Below are 22,525 nucleotides of genomic sequence, written 5' to 3' on the forward strand. Positions count from 1 at the left end.
CACATGTGTCAGGAAGGACACACGTGTCGGGAACAGCACGCGTGTTGGAAAGGGCATGTGTGTCAAGAGAGGCACGCGTGTCAGGAACGGCGTGCGTGTCAGGGATGGCACGTGTGTCAGGAACGATGCGCATGCCAAAAAGGAGAGTCATACATCCCTGGAAATTTTGGATGTATACTTTAGTTCATAATAGACTTTCGACTCCCACCACTGGCTTCAGGAATGGCACGCGTGTTGGAAAGGTCAGGAACGGCACGTGTGTCAAGAGGGGCACGCGTGTCAGGAACGGTGTCAAGAGGGGCACGCGTGTCAGAAAGGACACATGTGTCAGGAACGGCACTGTGTCAGGAACGGCGCGTGTGTCAGGAACTGCACATGTGTCGGAAAGGACACGTGTGTCAGGAACGGCACGTGTGTCAGAAAGGACACGTGTGTAAGGAACGGCACTGTGTCAGGAGGGGCACGCGTGTCAGGAACGGTGTCAAGAGGGGCACGCGTGTCAGAAAGGACACGTGTGTCAGGAACAGCACGTGTGTCTAGAGGGGCACGCGTGTCAGGAACGGCACACGTGTCAGGAAAGGACACGCGTGTCAGAAAGGGCACGCTGCGCATGTCAGAAAGGACATGCGTGTCAGAAGCGGCACGTGTGACAAGAGGGGCAGCCCCATTCATGGCAGTGGGAAAGTGTGACAGAGGCTGTTCACATTACCATGGGCCAGGAAGCAGAGAGCACACAATAAGAGCCAGTGGCAGGTACAGCCTTTCATGGCCTGCATCAGTGACCCACTTCCACCAGCCATGCCCCACCTCTTGGGGTTCCTAGGACCTCCCAAGATAGCTGGATCGAGCACTCAAAGCACGAGTCTGTGGCGGCCTTTTGGATCCTAACCACGGTAGCGCCCCCCTGCATCAACCCAGCTGGATCTCCCCTTCCTTAGTGCAATGTGGTATGCCCCACTGAGCCAAGGGGAAACTGTGGCTGCTTCCCCAGAAGCCCAGGTATAAGAAAGCCTCAGCCATGCCGGGCGATGGTGGTGCACGCCTTTAATCCCAGCACTCGGGAGGCAGAGGCAGGCGGACCTCTGTGAGTTCGAGACCAGCCTGGTCTACAAGAGCTAATTCCAGGACAGGCTCCAAAACCACAGAGAAACCCTGTCTCGAAAAACCAAAAAAAAAAAAAAAAAGAAAAGAAAGAAAGCCTCAGCCTCTACCCTGCCACGCCCCCAGAGCTGACCCTCACAGGGTCCTTCCCATGGCCTCCTGTGCAGACTTGAGCACATTCCTGATCCCCTCTGAATTCTGCTGCATGGGCAGCCTACAAGGTGGTTGTGAAAGTCTCTAGAGCTTTCCAAAATATATAAACCCTTTTAAACCCAGGAGACCTCTGAGGGTATCCCAGCTGGGCCAGTGGGACCAGTCAATCTCAGCCACAGCGGTGCCCCATTGGTGAGGCAGGGTGCAGTGTGTGGGTGAATGAATGAATGAATGAATGAGTGTGTGAGTGAATGAGTGATTACATGAGTGAGTGAGTGAGTGAGTGAGTGAGTGAGTGTGTGAGTGTGTAAATGAATGGGTGAGTATGTGAATGAGTAAGTGTGTGAGTGTGTGAATGAGTGAGTATGTGACTGTGTGAATGAATGGGTGAGTATGTGAGTGTGTGAATATGAATGAGAGAAAGTGAGTGTGTGGACAAATGAATGAATAAGGAGTGTGTATGTGAACAGTGAATACATAGGTGAGTGTGTGAATGAACGAGTGAGTGTGTGATTATGTGAGTGTGTGAATGAATGGGTGAGTATGTGAATGGGTGAGTGTGTGAGTGTGTGAATGAATGGGTGAGGGTGTGTGTGAGTATGTGAGTGTGTGAATGAGTGAGTGTGTGTGATTGTGTGAGTGTGTGAATGAGTGAGTGTGTGAATGAGTGAGTGTGTGAGTGTGTGATTGAGTGAGTGTGTGAATGAGTGTGTGAGTGTGTGAATGAGTGTGTGAGTGTGTGAATGAGTGAGTGTGTGAGTGTGTGAATGAGTGAGTATGTGTGTGATGAATGGGTGAGTATGTGAGTGTGTGAGTATGTGAGTGTGTGAATGAATGGGTGAGTATGTGAATGGATGAATGTGTGAGTGTGTGAATGAATGGGTGAGGATGTGAGTGTGTGAGTATGTGAGTGTGTGAATGAGTGAGTGTGTGACTGAATGGGTGAGTATGTGAGTGTGTGTGTGTGTGCATGTGTGAATGAACGAGTGAGTGAAAGAATGGGTGAGTGTATGAGTGTGTGAAGAGAATCAGTGAGTGAGTGCGTGCATGGACAAATGAGTGAATAATTGAGTGTGTCTGTGAACAGTGAACATGTAGGTGAGTGTGTGAAAGAATGAATGAGTGAGGATATGAGTGTATGAGCTGGCTCTGGTGAGGACAGCTGACCCCGTGTGCCAAAAGGAAGGTCACCGTCCGCAAACCACAGGCTGACTCCAGCCGACGGCTCCAGCCCACGCGGTAGTTATTTTGTTGTAAGTGAATTTGTTGCCAGGTTTCAAATGGGGAGATTTCACTTTAAAACTTGGATTTCAGGCTTTTCCTGAGGAATTCTTTTTTTGTTTGTTGGTTTTTTTTTTTAGAGACAGGGTTTCTCTGTAGCTTTGGTGCCTGTCCTGGAACTAGCTCTTGTAGACCAGGCTGGCCTCGAACTCCCAGAGATCCGCCTGCCTCTGCCTCCCGAGTGCTAGGATTAAAGGCGTGCGCCACCACCGCCCGGCTCCTGAGGAATTCTTAGTGTCCTGACAACTACAGCAGCCTGGCTGCCACGGCACCCACTGACCAAGCAGGGCTCGGGAAGGGGGAGGCCCAGGGATGCAGAGAGCCTGGGCAGGTCATCCATCACACCCTTTCCTCCAGAAGATGCTGGCCATGTCCTCTGTCCCAAGCAGTGTCCCTGGCAATGGAGGACATAACTGTGCACATTACACAGAAATGTCAGTCCTCAGAATACAGTGGAAAAAGAGGTGTTGAGGCCAACAAATCTATGTTGGCAAGAAGGGAACTGCATAGGTCAGTCACCTGGAAAATGTCAGTACCCAGGAGGTGAGGGTCCCTGGAAACGGGTGGGCTCAGTGGGTGGCTTTCACACAGGGACCCAAAGGATGGGAAGAGTGGGGTGCCACCTCAGTGTCACCTCTGGTTCCCTCCCACTTGAAGCCCCCCAGTGGCCCTTGGCTTTATAAGCCTTGGTGGATGGCATATAGAGACTGCCCAGGGTTCCAAGCCCCAGGTTGCAGAGCAGCCACGCAGACAGCAAATTACAGGCTGGGTGGGGCAGCAGCACTGGGGAGGATGTGGTAGGCCGGAAGAGCTTGCAGAGAAAGCTCCAGACTGTGAAGCCTCTTAGGCCTGGGAGAACGGACGTGGTGACCACCCTATCCACCTGTAGACCCAGGCCTCTGCAAAGCCTTGTATTGGGGCAGGGTCTTGGGGGTGACCTAAAGTGGTGGGGTAGATCTGTAGGCATTTGTGCATTTGGTCAGTCCAGCAGGCTATGGCATTAGGAGCAGTCAATGTTGGGCTATGGTCACTGTAGTAGGCTTCTGATGTAGAGGGGACTTGGGGTAAGGAAAGGGGTTCAGAGTCAGAGACCCAAATGAGGGGTGTGTCTTGGAGCAGAGGGCAGCCTGCATTTGCATACAGTTTAGAAAGCCCTAACTATGAGGGAGGGTCCCTGGGACCGCAGAGTTCTAGCAGCCCCTATGGCTTCAGACCCTCTGCAGGGGCAGCAAGAGGAACACATGGCGTGGGCTCCTGTGCGAGCTGTCCGCGAGAGCAGAGCAGGTAGGGGAGCCGGGAAGAACACAGCAAAGAGGAGGGTCTGGTACCCGTCGGCAGGAGCACCTATGAGTATGAGGGACAAACCCATGTGATTCAGCAGGACCGGAAGCCAGGGGGCCACAGGGAGAAGACAGTGGGCAGCCATGATGGGTTCCCGCAAGGCTTCCTCTCCCCTCCCGGGCTGGGGCCTCCTGCCATTGCTGTGGGCCATCTGGGGAGGACATTCTAGTAAGAGTCAGCTCTGAGCAGGTACTTCAGAGTCAGGGTGCACTAGGCCACCCCTTCCCCCAGACTACTGTAGCCAGAGGGTACATGTGACATCCACCGCCTTGTGCTGGTTACAGCTGAGCAGGGACCTCAGCAAAAGGCAGGAACCAAGCCTGGACTATTTCTGGCCATCCTCCCTCCACCCAAAAGGTCTTCCTAGACCATTTTGTTTTGTTTGTTTTTCTGGAGATAGAGGCTCACTATTTAGCTCTGGTTGTCCTGGAACTCACTCTGTAGACCAGGCTGGCCTTGAACTCACAGAGATCTGTCTGCCTCTGCCTCCCAAGTACTGGGATTAAAGATGTGTGCCACTGTGCCCAGCCGAGATTGATACTCTTAGATGTCTCCATTAGTCACTGGCCAGCCAGTCTAGACGAGCAAACCAGGCCTCTCGTTTCCAGCTTCCCAGTGACTGAGTGAGGTCACACACCTTGAGAAGGACAGTTATAATTGAGACGGCTGCTGCTCTGAGCCATGAGGAAGTTCGTGGTCCCAGATGTCTTCTCTCTGTTCTATGGCCTTGGAAGAGTCCCTTGCCTTGAGCCTGTCCCTCACCTGAGTAGACTCTTAGAGAAGATGGCTGTGGTAGCTGTCTAGAGATGTCCTGGGCCTTGGGGCCCTTGCTGGCTACAGTTGGGTAGGAGCCTTGACAAAGAACAGGGACCATTACTGTTGGCAGGCAAGCCTAGGCCCACCCACTGCCCTCCTTTGGCCTCTCAAACCTCAACCAGGGCCAATCCTAGAGGACAGAGGGCAGCAGCTGGGCATGGCTTGGAGCATCCCATCCAGAGGGCCCTGTGCCATGGGAAATGCCACACCCATTTTAGAAGTGAGCAATCTGAGGCCAAGACCCCTACGCTGGGCTCGCACCACAGAGCTAGCTGGGATGCTCTTGTGGGGAGGGGCACAGACATGCTTCCCATGGGAGATCAGGACAGTCCTCGTGTTCCCCGACCGAGGGGAATCTAGCCCCTCAGTCTCACTTTGCAGACAGTCCCTGGGGTTACAGCCACAGTCCAGGTAGCCACTGAGACAAGTTTGCCCAGGCGCTAGCAAGAGGCGGTAACTGTGGGCAGAGCCTGAGAGTGAACACAGCTGGAGAGAGTACAGCCCATGTGACAGCCATCTGACCTGGAGTCCACACTCCGTGCCTTCAGTTCCTTATTTGTATTTGAGGAATGGGCGCCTGCTTCCTGGAGAGTGACAGCAACAGTGACGCCATGTAGCTAACTCCCTGCCCCGATTGACCGGACAGGGCTTGTCCTCACACGGTCAGCACTTGGGGCCTTCCTTCCTGGAGCTGGGGCAAGTGTGTAGCCCTAAGCAATGCCAGTCCTCCTCCCTGGCCTCTACTCAACCTTCTCCGGCCTCTGTTGATTCTCGTGTCCTTAGGCAACAAACTTATAACCACTTCTGGTGGTAAAGGAGTAGACAGGATCAGCAACGAGATGCAGCAGGAGAACCATAAGCAATCCCCAGAGAGTGTCAACCTCATTCCTTGGGAGACATTTCTTTGCCCATACACGGCCAGTGTGAACCTCAGGAAGGAGACAGGCACAGATGATCACCAGATCACATTGTCCCAGAGGGGCAGCTATTAAGGGCTACAAATACAGTTCCCTCTTATTTGCCCCAGGCACCGTCAACCCCCCTCATCTGGCCCCAAGCCCCAAGCCCATAGGAAGGTGGGAAGACAGCCCGGCCCACCTCATGCCACCCTCTCACTGTGTCTCAAACCAAGTCCTGAGACTGTGTGTGGCATCATGAAGCCTTCCTACTGCATGCCCAGGCCCAGCCTAGGGCTCCAGTCTCATCACAGATAAGACCACTGAGAGCCAAGCAGCACAGTCAGTGTGGTCATGGAAGGCACCTTGGGCTGACACCCCAGGTGCTGGAGCTGTGGAAGTCAGGTGCAGCCTCCTCAGTACACAGATGTCCACTCCAGACCCCATCTGTAGCTGTCCTAGAGCAGGGTCCACAATGGGATCCCCATTTGGAGTTCCCAGGATCACTGAGCCCAGCCACACCTCTGCATAGCCCAGGATCTTCACGATGGCAGAGGGACATGGTGTAGGGGCTAAGCTTGATATTGACAGTGAGAAGTGAGCTGTGTGCCAAAGCCCTGGCTATTGGGCACCTCGAGACATAGGGCTAACCCTCTGTTCCTTGGTGCCTAAGGAGTGCAGGTGGCTGCCAAGGGCCTTGGAGAGCCGAATCGCTGAATCATGACCCTGGGCTGTTGACAGAACTCACTCTGGTCAGGGATGGCTTCCTAGTGGTGACAGCGCCTGATCAAGGCTGGTCCTGGAAGCTGTATGGTTAGCTGAGGAGCCTGGGTGCAGAGAAAGATTCTAGCAGGCTTGTGCACAGTTGATGTATGGAGTCTGGGTGAGCTAAGCATCCCTTCTTGGGACTAGCATCATGTCTCTGTAGCACAAGGGATGAGGAGAGAGTGCCTGGTACCTGGCCTTGCCCTATGCCAGCTCTCAGCTATTTGGGCAGCAGTGTGGTCCTGCCTTCAAGCAGGAATCTTGCCTTTCCCACTGCTACCTCCTTGTCATCTTGGACAACATTATTGTGCCCCCTCCCACTTACACTCCCTTATCTCCCTTCTGCTAAAGGATCTCATATATGCACCCCGATAAGGCAGCGCAGGCCCCGCTTCCCAGCCCCGTCCCAATGCCGGCCTCTACTTTCCCCAGAGTAATTAAGATAAATGCACCTGATAGCGTGCGCCATATTCTTAAGCGCACCCTCTGGGCCACATCGCAGATATAATTTTACCTGCAGAGGTTTATCTGAGCGCTCAGGTAACAGTTTGTAAGGAAAGCGGCAGCGTTTGAAGAAACAGGAAAGGGGAATGGCTGAAAGGAACATCAAGGCACGGCGGCTGCAGCCCCTCCCCAGGACTCTGAGCAGCCCAGGCCACTGAGAGAAAAGGTATGCCCCACCCCTCCAGGGATGCTGGGGCCAGCTGGGGATCTGGGACTTGGATCTCTCCTCCAGTTCAAAAGGGTCTTGGCCTGCTGAAACCCACACCAACACAACAGCGCCGAGGGGGTTTGCTGGGAGCCCAGGCCGAGGAGAACCCTGCTTATGCTGTTCATAGTCCTTGCACCCGGACAGGGAGCCAAGGTCTGGCACTCTAGCTCTAGGGTGCTGATGGCAGAACATGGGTGCAAAGACTAAGGACAGAGTAGATTGAACAAGTGGAGACAGCTGTCCAAGAACCTGGGACCAGCCAGGATGAAAAAGATGAGAATCAGGTGCTGAGACAGGGACTTCAGGCTTCGATGGGTGCAAGAGAGGCAAGGAAGGATACATGCTGTCTACATTTATGTCACTGCTTGGCAGTGTTCCCACTGTGTCATCTTGGGCAAGTCACAGACCTCTCTGACTTCTATAGCTGTTCATTGCCTGTCTTTACAGTAACCTGGAAGCCGTGAATCAGTCACACCTCGTGCTTGCCTGGCCCAGCATCTGGTGCAGGCATTGGCTGGTGGATGAAGGATGAACAGATAGATGATGGATAAATAAATGTAGTCTGAATGCTAATTGGTCTTTATAGTAAAAATCTGGAGTCAGGGATTAGGGGGCGAAGGCTGCTCTGCTTCTCTGATTTTTAGGCAAGCTTTATTAAAGCACAAACACAATATCACAATGGATAAATGGATGGATGATGGGTGGTAAATGCATGAATGACAGGTGGATAGGTAGATGGATGGGTGGGTGGATGGATGGATGGACGGACGGACGGACGGATGGATGGATGGATGATAAATGGTAGATGCATAGCTGATGAATGGATGGGTGGATGGTGGATGGATGGTGGGTGGATGGATGTGTGGGTGGGTGGATAGGTAGATGGATGGGTGGATGGATGGATGGGTGGATGGATGGATGATGAATGGATGGATGATGGATGGATGGATGGGTGGATGGATGGATGACAGGTGATGGATGTTGGATAGGGGAATAGAGTTCTGAGCACACTGGTAGGATTGCCAGTTTCCAGGCCTACTCTTTGGGGCCTGTAGGTGGTTTGACACTATGGCACTGGGCAGGCTAGAAGCCTCAGGTCTGACAGCTCCTGGGGTGTACAGTAGCTAGAATGCAGCTATGGCAGAATGACTTACAACACCCGCCTCAGTGGGGCTGGCATTTACTCTCTCTGCTTCAAGACACACTGAAGAAAAACAGCAAGCTCTCATGCAGGAACAAGCAAGGATTCTCTGGAGGAAACAGAACACCCCAAATTCTAACACACTGTCCCCTCTCTTTGCAGCCAAGAAGATCCTGTTTCTCAGGCAATTATTCAGAAGTCCAGTGAGGGGCTCCAGGTCCCCAGGTATGTCATGAGTACATGTGGGGGCCACTGTCACTGACTGGAGGAGGTGCCTTGTCCCTGAAGCTCCCTCCACCCCAGCACACCACTCTTGTCTCCCACTCAGTAAATTGGCTGGCCTTTTTCTGAGCCAGGCCATCTGACAGGCAGTTCGAAAGTGTAGCTCTGAGCAGCGTAGATGGCAGGGTCACCTGGGACCCCAGGAACCTATCTCTGACGGCCCCTGGAGTGTGAGTGGCTAGGGCACAGCTGTGGCAGACTGGCCCACACCACCCACCCGCCAGTGAGCTCAGTTCTGCACTAGGATGCCTTCCTGGAGCCAAGAGGTTCACTAGGAGCCCTGCCTTCTCCTTAGCCCTCTGTGAAGGCTCCTCTTCTTAGCTGGTGATGTCACTCATCAGATAGGGGCTTCATGGGGACCCTGGTTGCTTATGTCCCCTGCCACCTAGTCCCTGGGAGTTTCTGGATCCAATGTGGCATGGCTGAGTTATGCATTGGACTGGAAAGTGCCCCTCTGGAGGGCTCACTCCCTCCACTGGTAGTGAGGCCTTGGGAAAGTTGCCTGGGTTCTTTACCCATAATCAGAGGTGACAGAAGCAATTCTGACTGTCTGAGCCTCTGTGTGGACAAAGGACTCATATTCAGCAGCGCGGTGATGATGTTAACACCATCGGCCCAACCACATAACTGGTCAATAAATAAGTCTTTCCTGAGGACCCAGTTGCCTGTCCCAGTGAGGACCATAGAAGGGAAGGAGACTCTTCTCCAGGTGGGGAGGCTGGAGAGGAGCCTAGATGTGGCAGATGAAGTCCCATGTTGTCCTGTCCTGTCCCTGCCACCCAACCAAGTCTACCCTGCTCTCTGGTCTGCTGTGGTTGCTTCCCAGTGTGAGCGGTATGCTGCCCACTGCTGGTGGACACTGGAACTTCATCTACCCTGAAGATCTGAGACAAGCCTGCCCTAAATTAATGGTGCTTTTCATGCCCAGCAGGTAGCGATTGGGACTCCTCTGCAGAGGCAAGTGGTCTTCTCAGATATTCAGACCCCTCTCCGTTTTTCATTTTCTCCCCCCACCTTCTTACCATACCTCTCTAATATCCCTGGCTCCATTTGTAGGGGGGATCCTACTGTCCGAGCCAGTCGCCCTCTTTTCTGAGACAGGTGTTTCTGTGGCAGTCACACAAGTGATGGCTGCTTCGGGACTAGACATGGTCTCCATAGGAGACTTCAAAGTCCAGCATGGGCTTCCTGCCCCAGCCCACCCGTAAAATCCAGCCCCCATGAACCTGCAGTTCATTTATGGTCTTTCCTTGCAGGCTTCACGCAGGACCATGAGTACAGGCTTCCCTGAGCCCCGTCAGGGGGTGAAGATGCCCCCCCAGCCCATTACCTGGGCTGCTCCTCCAACCACTGCATCCTCCTAGCATCCGGGACGGTGGGGTCATGCCAGGAGAGCAGCCCCCAACTCTGCTCAGAAACTTGCAGCCCTGCCAAGTTGCCAGCAGCCTCAGGTGCCCCTCTCAACAGCCCCTCAAGGACCACAGCTCTGCCAACAGGACCTCCCAGGGCATGAGAGATGAAGGAAACAAGACCCAGGCCCAAGGTTCGCCTGAAGCGCAGCTGTCTCAGGCCAAAGAGGTGAAGCAAGAGGACCTGCTCCTCAGAGCACAGGCCTCAGCAGGAGAGAGCTATGCACACGCTTACTCATGGCTGGCTGGCAGGATGGAGAGCAGCCACTCACCGCTCCACAACCTAAGCACTTCAAGGATCAGATGCATCCCGAATGAGCCAACTGCAGACCCACGACATGAAGCCCCCCAGGTGTCGGAGACCAAGGCTCTTCGGGTCCAAAAGACTAGAGCCCGCCGCAGGCCCAGCCTCCCAAGGGCCAAGGCCCTCCCCTCCCCGGAAGAGAATGGTTCCCAAAGGTGCTTTCAGGAGGCCCCTTCCAGCTTTACCTCCACCAACTGTACCTCACCAAGTGCCACCCCTGGGTCCTTACCCCAGAGGGCCTCCCAGAGCAGTGGCACCAGCCCCCATAGGCCTGCTTCTGGCCCTAACGTCCAGGCCACTGGGACCAACCCCTGGCCTCCTGCTGCTGAAAACAGCTTCCCAGGTGCTAATTTTGGGGTCCCCTCTACAAAGCCCAAGCCCTTCCCTGAAGGGAGCAGGGCTAGCAGCCCCCAGGGGGTCTCTGTCCCCTACCCTTTCCCTGTAGAGACGGCCCAGCATGAGCAGGCACCTGGGACAATGTTGTACACCTTCCACCAGCCCTTGGTGGCTTGGTCTGAGGAGGCACTGGGTACAAACCCTGCCTACCCATCCCTACCCTGCAACCCAGGCCAGTCGGTGGGAGCTAACACTCCCAGTGATCTTGGAGGTGCCCTCTCCCCACCTGGTGCTGCTCACTTGGTCCCAAGCCCCTTCCATGACAGTTTGCACAAGAGCCTGACCAAAGGCCTTCCTGAAGGGCCCCCTCCCATTCGTAATGGACTGGGAAGTCCCAGGGGTCCCCCAAATCCTCCACCACAAAGACACTTTCCAGGGCAGGGGTACGGAGCTAATGGAGTGGGTACCAGCCCAGTGCCTCTGGACACAGAGCTGCCCACCCCTGGGCCACCACCCACTCATCTGCCCCAGCTGTGGGATTCCTCAGCAGCTTCTTACCCCACATCCACCCTGGGACCTGCAGTTGCTGCCAGGACAGCCTTCTTCGAAGACCAGCAGCTCTGCCTCCCCCAGAGTCCCCCACTGCCCTGGTCCCCAGCGCTTACCGCCCCTATGCCAAGTTCCCACCAAATGGGGGTGCTGAGCCGACTGACATTCCCCAGGGGGTCTTCTGAGTGGCAGGGAGACAGCCAGGGAGCTCTGAGTGCTCTGAATACAATCTCCAGGCCTGGGGAGACACGGTCAGCTCTCAGGAACAGCCCCGGTCAGCCAAGCAGTTCCCCAAGGCTGCTAGCCTATGGTGGGCTGAAGGACCCTGGGACCCAGCCCCTGTTCTTTGGGGGGAGCCAGCCCCAGGTGTCACCCCAAGGGGCCCTCAGCCTGCCCCCACCCAGGGTGATGGGAGCCTCTCCCAGTGAGTCCCCTCTTCCATCGCCTGCAACCAACACAGCCAGCAGCAGCACCTGCTCGTCCCTATCACCACCGTCCAGTAGCCCAGCCAACCCCAGCTCTGAGGATAGCCAGCAACCTGGACCCCTCAGGCCCTCAGCCTTATTCCCGCCCCCGACCCATTCCCAGGAGACCAGCAGCCCCTTCCCTTCCCCAGAGCCCACACACACCCTCCCTACATGCTACCAATCAGAGTCGGCGAAAGCCTTCCCTCTCCCCACAGAGGGGCCAGGAGCTGAGGAGGCCTTCAAGAGCCTGGAGGGAGCCCCGTTCCCCCACAAGAGCCCCTCACTGGGCAGAGACAGGGTGCAGGGCTTTGCTCCACAGCCACCACCGTACTCTGCCCAACACTTCTCCCTCAGCAGCGCCAGCCTGGACCAGCTAGATGTACTGCTGACCTGCAGACAGTGTGATCGCAACTACAGTAGCCTAGCAGCCTTCCTGGAACACAGGCCATTCTGCAGCCTGCTGCTAGCCAAGACCAAGGATGGCTCCCTGCAGCCCCCGGGGCTACCCACGCCCACCACCACCTCAAAGGCAACCACCGATGCACACTCAGGCTTGCTTGAACACAACCAGACTGTTCCCTTCCTGCTAACCAGAGATGATCAGGGGGACAGCAAAGATGACTCCCTGAGAACAGGCTTTCTGCCCCCCAGCCTGGCTGTTGCCCCATTCCCACTCCCCACCACCTCGGACCTTGACATGGAAGATGATGCTAAGCTGGACAGGCTCATCACTGAGGCACTCAACGGCATGGAGTACCAATCAGACAACCCTGAGATAGACAGCAGCTTCATTGATGTCTTTGCTGATGAGGAGCCTTCAGGCTCCAGGGGGCCCAATGCTGGGCATTCCCTCAATACCCAGCTGGGAGCAACTCCCAAGAATGCTCCCCAGCCCCAGCTCCCGTCCAGAGTTGTCATGCCAGAATCTCAAACTCCCTGCACTGAAGACAGGGGCTGCCCGGCCCGAAACAGGCCCAAAACCCGCTCCCTGGGCTTGGCATCTACAGAAGCAGATGCCACCACCCTGGTCAGGCAGCAGAGGAGAGGGAAACAATTCAAGTTGTTTCGGAAAGAGCCGGGTGTGACCAAGGGCACTCATACCCCTGCCAGAGCCATCTGCCTAAGACCAAGGAAGAAGGGCCACAGTGCTGAGCGGCCCCAGCCCAAGGACCGTAGAAGTCAGGCTCGCAAGGGCCATCCTCACGCAGACCACAGCACCCCCAGGACCACCTCTAAAGAGACCAGGAGCTCCAAGCATCTGCAGCTGTCCTCTGGGAAAGACACCAGGAAAAGGAGGGGTCGAGGTGGCTCCTGGAGCAAGGAGCTCATACACAAGATAGTACAACAGAAAAACAGATGCCACCGGCAGCAAGTACCACGTGGCCAGGTCTCCTGTGTCTCTCTGTTGCCTGCAAGACCACCTAGCACCCAGAAGGGCAGGCTCAGGGGCCAAGGCTATCCCTCTGAGTCTGAGGAGGAGGTTGACATGCAGCAGCGGGATTCGGGGGGTCCTGCCCAAGACTGTTCCCGCCACAACCGCCAACGGTGGCGCCAAGGCAAGAAGAGAAAGAAAGAGGATGCGACCCAGGACCCAAGAAAGGTCATGAGGCAAGAGCCTGGTGAAAACCGGGGCTCCCTGACTCCAAAGCGGACACACAGCCTGTTGCAGAGCTTGGATGCTAGAGAAGTCCCTGTGGAAAGAGGCCCTGAGCATAGTGATCACCCCACAGTAGCCCCAAAACATCCTCCACACATCCTCACCACCACCGAGACCCAAGAGGAAGCAACTCTGGGCTTCCCCCAGGAGGTCAAGAAGCTTGAAGTTGCTGCTGAGCTACACCCGGACACCACAGAACTCACAGAGAGGTCCGGTTCTCCAGCAAGCTGTGGTGGGAAGAGACACAGACCCGCTGCTCCAGTGCTCCCACAGGCTGACAGCCCCTGGCCATCCAGCAGTCACCCTGAAACACTATTAGGAAAGAGCATGCCAGCACCAGATGCAGGCTGTCGCCTAGATACCTCTGGGTGCATGGAGTCCCCCAGTTTGCATACCGGAGAAGACTCCTCTGCTGCTCAGCCTGGAGGGTGCCTGGCACCCATTGATAAGGCGGCAGGTCCTTTCCACACTGAATCCAGAATCCCGGTTTTCGAGAACTCTGGTTCTGGTTGCGACCTTAACCACTGTGACGGACATTCTATAGGGTGTCCAGCTGCCAAAAGAGAACCCCTGCCTAACAACGACACCCCCTGTGAATCGTTCCTCGGATCCAAGGACCTAGCTAACTGCTTCCCTGAAGATCTGTGCTCCAAGCCTTTAGCTATGGACACACCACCAGCGCGCGGCTGCTACCTTGGGCGGCAGAGTATGGAGACTCTTGAGTCAGCTCCACCAAAGAATCCACCCTACCCGGTTGAAGCAGACCCAGGCAAGGTGCCTTCGCCACTGACCTTGGAGTCCACATCCCTGTTTGCAGGGCTGCCTGAGGATGGATTTGACGCACCGCTCTTTGACAGCTTGTCTGCAAACAGGGTCACCCATGTGCCCCTGGTGTGTACTGACCCTCTCCCTAAGAAACCTCTGACAGATCCCCTGTACCCCCCGTTCTTGCTGCTGGAGGAAGTTTCTCCGGTGCCGCCTGGCCCCTTTCCTGGCCTCTCCAAGGGAAAAGGACTCAGTAAGAAGTGTGGCTTTGAGCAGACAGTGCCTCCCAGCCCTCCTTCTGTGTCTGAGAACGGAGGTGACTGTAGTGTTAGCCTAATGAGCAATCTGTGTGCGGATGAACTAGAGATCAAAAGGTTGGTGACTGAACTGGAAAGTCAGCTGCAAGGGAAAGGGAGCACACCGGGGACCTTGGGAGAGCCTGAGGAAGCTGCACCAGAAGGCAGGATGGACCCAAGCCCACTGCAGGCCTCCCTGCTGCCCACACCTCAGGCCACCTCACCCCACAGAGACATCCTCTCAGCAGCCAACCTTACAAGTCTTGAGGGGTCAAGTTCACAGCAGGAAGGCGCCCTCAGGAACCCCCAGAAACAGTGGTCGTACCTAACCTCCTGCCACACAGGCAATGCAGCAGCTCCCCCAGATACCCAGAAAGACCCTGGTTCTGGGGCTCCTCTCAGTCCTGAACATTTCGGCCTCAGTTTTCAGACAGTGCAGGAGGCCAGCATCTCCCCCACAGACTGTCTGATCCCCCTACGTGACCCTTTGCCTGACTCCAATAAGCGACAGGCACCCTTGTTACATGCCGAGAGCTTAGACAAGTACAGCCCAAACCATGAGCTTTTGTTTTCTAAAAATAATGAAGTTTCTGGGACAGGGGAAACTTCCCCACAGCTGCTTCCCAGTAAACATACAAGAGGGCATTCTCCAGACCCCTGTGAGGCCCAGGAGCCCTACCCAAGTTCCTCTGCACTAGAAGGATTCAACAACCCCAGTGCCTACCTGGCCTTAGAGCCCAACTTGATGCTTAAGGGTGAAGAGGGTGTCACCTCCTCTCCAAGTGTTAGCTCCAGCCATGACTCCAAAGAACACCTTGAGGGTCAAGCAGGAAGTCCCATGGGAACTATGCTTACCAACCCCATTGCAAAGGATCCTGGCTTTAAAGATGAGTCTGTCCCTGCAGGGGCCTCTCCACTCTCTACTCTCCAGAGTGGCAAGGCTTGGTCCCATCCCATACCAGATCCTTCCTGGGTGACCAGTGACCCCCATGGACAGAGGCCCCAGGAACCAGACTGTGTCTCCTTTCCTCTGCTCCAGATCCTGGGTGCTAGAGCCAAGAGTGAAGATAATACTCAGGGCCTTCATCCTGGGGACCCCTCAGAGGCCAGTGTGAAAGGGGGCTCCTCGGGGGCTGTAAAGATGCCAGCTCTAACTACAGACATCCGAAAGAAAAGGAGTTCCAAAGTAGATAGACATCTGGGTTCACCAGGTCAATCTAAAAAGACCAAAGGCCGAGGTCAAGCTAACAGATTTCAACCAAATAACTGGAGGAGCCTGGGGAACCCGGACACACTCGCTAAGGTCGGGGCCCGTTTGGAAGAGAGGCCAGCCAGGAGCAGAGGGGCATGTCAGGGGAACCGAGCAGCCCGGAGCTTTAGGGAACAAGCAATGCCCTCCGCAAGTCCCACCCACCCTGATGGCACATCCTCAGCTTCCATCCTGACCACAGTCCCTCTCCAGATGGAGCGAGCAGAGAGAAGCCCAGAGAGGGCAGTCAGCCCACCGCTGCTGTTTAGCAATAGGGACCTGGCCCTCTCCACCACCTCCCCAGCCACACCTACTCCCAATGACCTTGAGTCCCTACTGCAGGAAGACCCTGGGGCCAGAGTCAAGCCTACTGGGCCACCAGCACCTTCCTCCTACGCAGAACTACCCAGCCCCTTCCATCAGCCAGCCTATGCTGTCTTGGCACCTCTGGGAAAGGCCAGTCATGGCCAAGCCTCCAAAGATGCTGGGCCGCTAACAATCCCTACATCACCGGTAACAAGCCACTGTGGCTCTGAAGCGACTTTATCCCACCACTCACTCCCAGGGACCAACGATCCCAAAGACCCTTCCTCGGGCCCACTTGGCCCTATCAGTTTCTCAGCCCCTGTAATACTTGACAGGGACAGCCCCAAAGGTATCACAGTAAGAACATTAGAAGATTCTGGAAAAGAGGAGCTGAGGACATCTCCTGCCCATGCCACTGCTCCTCCCCCAGAGGGTCCCAGCTCCCCCAAAATAATCATCAAAACTGCCCCTCTGACCAGCATTCCCACCAAAGATGACCTAGATTCAGATGAGAGACTTGAGGTGCCAGACCCCCACTGCATGGAAATCCCACCCCTCAGCAGCCCAGAAAGGACATACCACAAGGACCCTTCCTTAGGGGCCCAGAGCAGCACACCCTGCCCTGGCCACAGCGAACGCCACAGCATTGTAGCTGTGCCCACAGACCTTGCTACCCTGGGGACTACAGGACCAGACTCTCAGATCTGCCAAGAAGATGAGGCAGCAGCCAGCATGGAGGAACAGGACAACCCAGGGACACCTGGGGCAAGACACTCTGATGTGACAAAGGTACCCAGAGCCAATGCCCGAGGCACACCTGCAGGGCTCCACTTGGCCCTGACAGGCTCTCTAAGCTGCACAGCCCCTGACTCCAGGCCTGAGTCTCCTCAGCACGGAATCAATATCTCTCACCCTTCTCCCCAGAAGGGCCCCCAAGAGTCTAAACGGAGGCCCCGGGGCTTAAAAAATAAGCCGGACTTGACAGGGAAGACCCCAGCTGGGCTACCCATGACGTGTGAACTCTGTTCAGCCTCTTTCCTCTCCAGAGCAGGCCTAAGCCGGCACAAAGCCAGGAAGCACCGGCCACGCAGGGAGGCTAGCTCCCAGCTGAGCCCCATGACCGTGCCAGCTTGCCAGCCTCCAGATTCCATGACCCAAGCATGCCAGACCCCTGGGAAGAGAAGCTGCAAGGTACTTGGGAAAAGGAGATCAAGTCACTCACCCGTAGGCCCTGGCCACTCTTCTGAGCCACCTCTCCTTCAAGCCTCTACACCTGAGGACACCGTGGGTCCTGAGATGCTGAAGGTGACTAGTGAGAAATCTGAGGGACGCAAGACACCAGCTGTTCCTCTCAGCCAGCAACCACACACCCCGGGTCTGACTGAGCAAGGAAAGGGTGCGAAGGCTCCGGCCTCAAAACCAAGGAGACCAGATGGCTGGCCAGCAGACCAGCTCCATCCCAACCTTGCAGAAGTGAGAGGCCAGAGACAAGGCGGGGAGTCTGCTGATTCCTCCAGCCACCCAGAGAGGAAATCAAACAGGAAAGGGGGAAAGCCGAGAGTGAGGAGGGAGAAGCATGGTCCTAGAGACACTGCCCACGTGACTTCAAACAGGGACCTCTCAAATCCATCCGCCACATGTGGCGATCTTCTGACCCCCTTGAGCCTCTCGCCCGAGGGAGAATGCAGGGCAGCTGTTAGACGACCACCTCTGTCCCCCACGGTAGAGCCCAGAATGCTGGAGGATGATACAGATGTGGACACAGGGGTCCTGGGTCCAGAAGCAATGCCGGACCAGAACGCCCCCCAAGAGTGGCGAGTCTGTCAAGGGATGATAGAGAGAGAACAACCAGATGAACAGAAGGCAGCCTGGGCACAGTGGTTCTGGGGCCCAGGAGAGGCCAGGCCATTGGACAGTGGAGGAGAACCATCACAGGCTGTTGAGAGTCAACCTGCAGAAGACGGCAGAGGGACCAAAGGTAGGTCAGATGGAGGCGTTGGTAAGGGGACATCTGACTTGCCTGACGGCACACACGGTCTTGAAGTGAACAGCACCATCGGCAGCTGCCCCCAGAGTTCTATCGATGACTCAGAAACCCCAAGTGAAGTTCTGGGGCCCAAGGGCACCACTCCTGAAGCCCCCAGCCCAGGTCAAAGGGAACCTCTAGACTTCGATGACGAGGTATCCTTCTCTCAGCTCTTCCCCATGGATGGCCGCCTGGCTCAGAAGAAGAACCTACGTGTCTACGGGAAGCGCTGCAAAAGGCCAAAGCGCCCACCACCAAAGGAGCCCAGCCCTGAGGTGGTAGACAATGTCGCGCTCCTCTCCACACGCCTGCCCACAGATCTCAGTGACTCGGGCTCCCTCTGCCTGTCCCGTGAGGAAGAGGACCTGTGGGATGATGAAACCAGGAGTTTGCCCGAGTCCCTCCTCCTGGATGGGCTCCTGAGCAGTAAGGCACCTGGCCTTGACCCCTGGACCCCCAGTCTCAACCTGTGGGCCCTGGACTCCAACAGAGAGGCCACCGATATGGAGGATGAGCCCTCCTGCTTCACTGAGAACCAGGATGAGTGGTCTGAGGCCATCCCTCAGCTGCACATGGTCCCAGCAGCCTGGCGAGACCTGGAGCTGTGTAGCCCTGCCTGTGAAACACCCTCTTCCCCTGGAGACACGAGTCCGGAGCCCCCTAACCTGGAAAGAGAACATGATGTTAGACTTTCTGGGAATGCTGGCATGCCCCCACTTTATGTTAAAGACTTTGAGGTGCTTAGCACCCAGCTGGAGATACAAGACCTGTGCTTTCTAGGACCCTGTGATGACCTTGCTGACCTCCCCAACCCGAGCATCTTAGACTTCCAAACCACAGCAAACCCACAGGGGCCTCCAAACAAAAGAACAGAGGACGCTGCCAGGGCCAGGGGAGCCAAAGGCAGAGACCGGCCAGTGAAGGGCAGGAGGGCCTCCTACAAGTGCAGGGTGTGCTTCCAGCGCTTCCACAGCCTCGGTGAGCTGGATCTACACAAGCTGGCACACAGCCCCTCACCACCCCCTACTTGCTACATGTGTGTGGAGCGCAGGTTCAGCTCTCGGGAACTTCTTCGGGAGCATCTGTGGGAGAAGCACGTGCAGGGCAAAGCTGGGCCATGGGCCTGTGGCATGTGCCTGAAGGAGGTGGCCGATGTCTGGATGTACAACCAGCACCTGCGGGAGCATGCAGCCCGCTTTGCCCGAAACGGACAGGCTCGGCGAGCCCTGGGAGATTTGCCGGGGTGCTTGGAAGGGGAGGACACTCTCACACATTTCCTGAACAGTATTGTGGAGCGAGCATCCAAACCCCAGAGGACCAAGCACTCAATTGGCAGAGCCAACAAAGAGGCATCAGAGCAAGAAGGAGAAGCAGGGAAGAAAATCCCAAGAAGAGTGACACACAAGGTGCCCGGCTCAGTCACTCCCAGCCAAGGCCAAGATGGTGCCTTGCTCTCACTCAGTCCGGCAACTGAAGGAGGCAGCCCATCCGTTCTGGCCAGCAGCTCTGCCATCTGCTCTGGCTCTGTCAAAACACCCCCGACTCCATCCCCAGACCCTTGGTCCCACAGTGAGTCCCTCCTCCAAGCGGTCCCAGTGCATGAGGACTGCAAGGACCCCTCCCGTGACTGCCACCACTGTGGAAAGCAGTTCCCCAAGCCCTTCAAGCTGCAGCGCCACCTGGCGGTGCACAGCCCACAGCGTGTCTACCTGTGTCCCCGGTGCCCACTGGTCTACCCTGAGCACTGGGAGCTGAGGGTGCACCTGGGCCTGACCCACGGGGTGAAAGAGGAGAGGGAACTGCCACACATGCCTCTCTATGCCTGTGAGCTCTGTGCCAATGTCATGCATGTCATCAGGAGGTCTTTTGTCTGCAGCTCTTGCAACTACACCTTTGCCAAGAAGGAGCAGTTTGACAGACACATGGACAAGCACCTAAGGAGCGGCCAGCGGCCCTTCGCTCTCAGAAGCGTTAGACGGCCCGGAGTTCCTGGGAGGAAGACCCAGGTCCCTCAGGATGTGCTACCCAGCAAGCAGCACAGGGTGGCCGTGCCCTCCAGCTCTCCTGAGCCCAGCACTGACCGAGTCCCATCCACAAGCAGCCCCCCTCCTAGAGAGGACTCCCTCCCTGCACTACCCCTGATCTGTTCAGAGACAGCTCCTAGCTCCATACTAGACCAGTCCAGTTCTCAAGAGAGGGCTGTGGACCAGGCAGACCACTCACTCAAGGGGAGCAACCCACCGTTGACTGGCCAGGACCTTCCACCGCCATCCCTGTCTCCTTTCTCGGCTGCCTCGGCTGAAGGTACAGATGACTGTAAGCTGGACAGAGCCCTGGAGAAACCAGAAGATGAGGCTTCCATAGGCAGCCTTGAGCCGTGTAAGTGGCAAACTCCCCTAGGAGAAAAGAGAGCCCTTCAGCTGTTCTCAGGAAAACACAGGAGCCCGGGCACCCGAGGCAAGTGTGCCCCTGGCTGTTCCCCAAGAGACCCTTCCCAGCTCCAAAAGGAGTGGCTAGCGACTGCACACCACAGGGTACCTGAGGGGAGACAAGAGGTTCCCTCCCAGAAGGGAAGTGCCACCAAGCCAGGGGCCTGCTTGAGTTCCTCCAAGCACAGATCAGCAGCGCCCCCTAGCAAAGTGCTGAAGCTGCCCCCACCGCCAAGAAAACCTATAGGGGTGGGGACCCCCACATGTGGAGGGCTGGTCCAGAGTCAAGAGGAAAAGGGAAGAGCCAGCACTTCTAAAGTTAAGCTGAGACCCAGCTCTCAGGACAGTGGGGGTCTACAGCCCCCCACTCAAACTGGGGGTGGCAGCCAGCCCCAACCAACCAGTGGACAGCTCCAAAGTGAGATGGCTTCCACCCCCACTGAGCCCAGCTGTCCTAGCTGGGGGAGCTCCACCCCTGACCAGCCCCCACCTCAAGCCCACACCAAGGGCAGCACCAGGGGTCCCAGAGAAGCTGATCATCAGGGGGTCCAATTGCATTCGAGTCCCAGGGAGAAAAGAGAAAACAATGAAAAAAAGAAGAAGGGCCAGGCCCTGGGACTGGCCAGGCATGGAAACATGGAGAGCTTGGGGAGAGCCCCCTCCGCCCCTGAAAAGCCATCCAGGGCCCCTCGAAAGCAAGCAACTCCCAGCCGAGTTCCCCCTGTCAAGTCCAGACCCAGTAGTCAGAGCGGCAGGACAAGGCCACAGCCATCAGCACAGAAGAAAGGGGACCTGGGCCACACTTCTGAAAAGGGCTCCTTCCCCCAGGCAAGACCCCTGTCCAGGCCGTACAAACGGGTCAGACCTGTCTATGGCGTTGAACACACGGAACCCCGAGAACACCGGACGGCAGAGGCCCAGAGCGACCTCCTCAGCCAGCTGTTTGGGCAGAAACTGACCAGCTTCAAAATCCCTCTAAAGAAAGACAATTCCCAGTAGTCCACAAGAGAGGGTGCCTGGGGGCCCAGCTGATGGGCTCTGTCTGGCCCTTGGAGTTAGAGGCAGCTCAGTTTGAGACCACTCGTCAGTTTCTCTGACTTCCCACAGATTCTCCAACATATCAGAGAGCTGATTGCTGCTGGGGCCAGGGCTTTGTGCTGGAGGGCTAGGGTTGAGGGAAGGACCAGCCTCAGCCCCGCTGAGATCGTGCACCTGCTTTCTTGGTACCAAGTACTTAGAGAAAGCAGCTCACTGAAACCAAGTCCTGTTGGCCGGGTGCTTCGCACGGTAAAACCCGCGTTTGAAGGTTTGCACAGGGTCCCCTATCTCCTAACAGGGAAGCACATTAAGGCAGCCAAGCCAGACAGTGGCAGCTGCCTTGTCTTGCTGCTGTTGCTAAGATTCCACAGTGACCTTGGAAGTCACATGAGAGAGGACCCACGCTCTCTACTCAGGCCATTTCTGAGCCACCTGGTCCTTGAGAGCGTGACAGGACCATCCCCCAACCACAAAGTCATGCTGGCCTCCAGCTGCACTGCTCATGTTCCCAGCACCTTGTCCCCAGGGACTGAGTTGCTCTGGTGGGATGCAGAGAAAGCCGTATTTTGGCCAGTGCCCAGCGGATCCCTCGGCCCTATGGCCCTTTCCTAGTGCCTTCCTCCCCCATGGGGCTCTGTTTCTAGGTCCCAGAAAGCCTGATCCAAAGGTTCTGGTGCTATTCCCATGCTGTAATGTGAATACAGGCTCCCTTGGTCTTCTTTGAACCACAGGATAGTTAGGGTGGGGAGACCTAACCAGGGAGGCTCCAGCCCAGGCCTTGAGCTTCACAGGTCTCCCCAGTTGAGCTCCAGTCCCAGGGTCCCAGCAGTGAAGGGACCCTCAAGACTGGACTGTGGGTGTGGTTTGTGCACTGGCATGATCATGCCAACTACATACCTGCCGAAATAGCATTGTGTATCAAAACGGGCAGGAGGAGATGCTTCCTGTTTCTCCTAGGGAGTCTTAGAGTTTCCTGGCTTGTTTTTGTTGTGTAGTTTTTAGTTTGGGTGCAATGTGAGTGTCAAAAGGTTTTATTTTGACATTTTAAACAAGACCAAATCAGGCCCCAACTGCCTCCGTAGAAGGTGCTGGGGTCTTTCAGAATGCCTCTTTCAAATAGAAAAAGACGTGGGCAGGGGGCCCCTGAGGTCGTACTGTAAAAGTTACAGCTAACTCGTCTTTTCAAATATATTCCCACTATTTTCG

The 22,525-nt window shown here is 56.0% G+C and overlaps 1 protein-coding gene across 3 annotated transcripts in view; it reads left to right on the forward strand.

Moving 5' to 3' along the window:
* Znf469 (zinc finger protein 469) overlaps positions 1 to 22,525 on the forward strand; it is a 216,434-nt gene extending 193,909 nt beyond the window's left edge. For all 3 annotated transcript variants that reach the window (XM_050165284.1, XM_050165285.1, XM_050165283.1), the window contains 2 exons: positions 8,369 to 8,431; positions 9,745 to 22,525. In XM_050165284.1, coding sequence (XP_050021241.1) covers positions 9,872 to 21,280 — 11,409 coding nt within the window. In that variant the 5' untranslated portion in view covers positions 8,369 to 8,431; positions 9,745 to 9,871 and the 3' untranslated portion in view covers positions 21,281 to 22,525. The remainder of the gene's footprint in view (positions 1 to 8,368; positions 8,432 to 9,744) is intronic.

The sequence above is a fragment of the Alexandromys fortis genome, unplaced genomic scaffold (genome assembly GCF_014885135.2).
Source record: "Alexandromys fortis isolate MF-2015 unplaced genomic scaffold, M_Fortis_MF-2015_v1.1 scaffold_165, whole genome shotgun sequence".
Classification (NCBI taxonomy): Eukaryota; Metazoa; Chordata; class Mammalia; order Rodentia; family Cricetidae; genus Alexandromys; species Alexandromys fortis.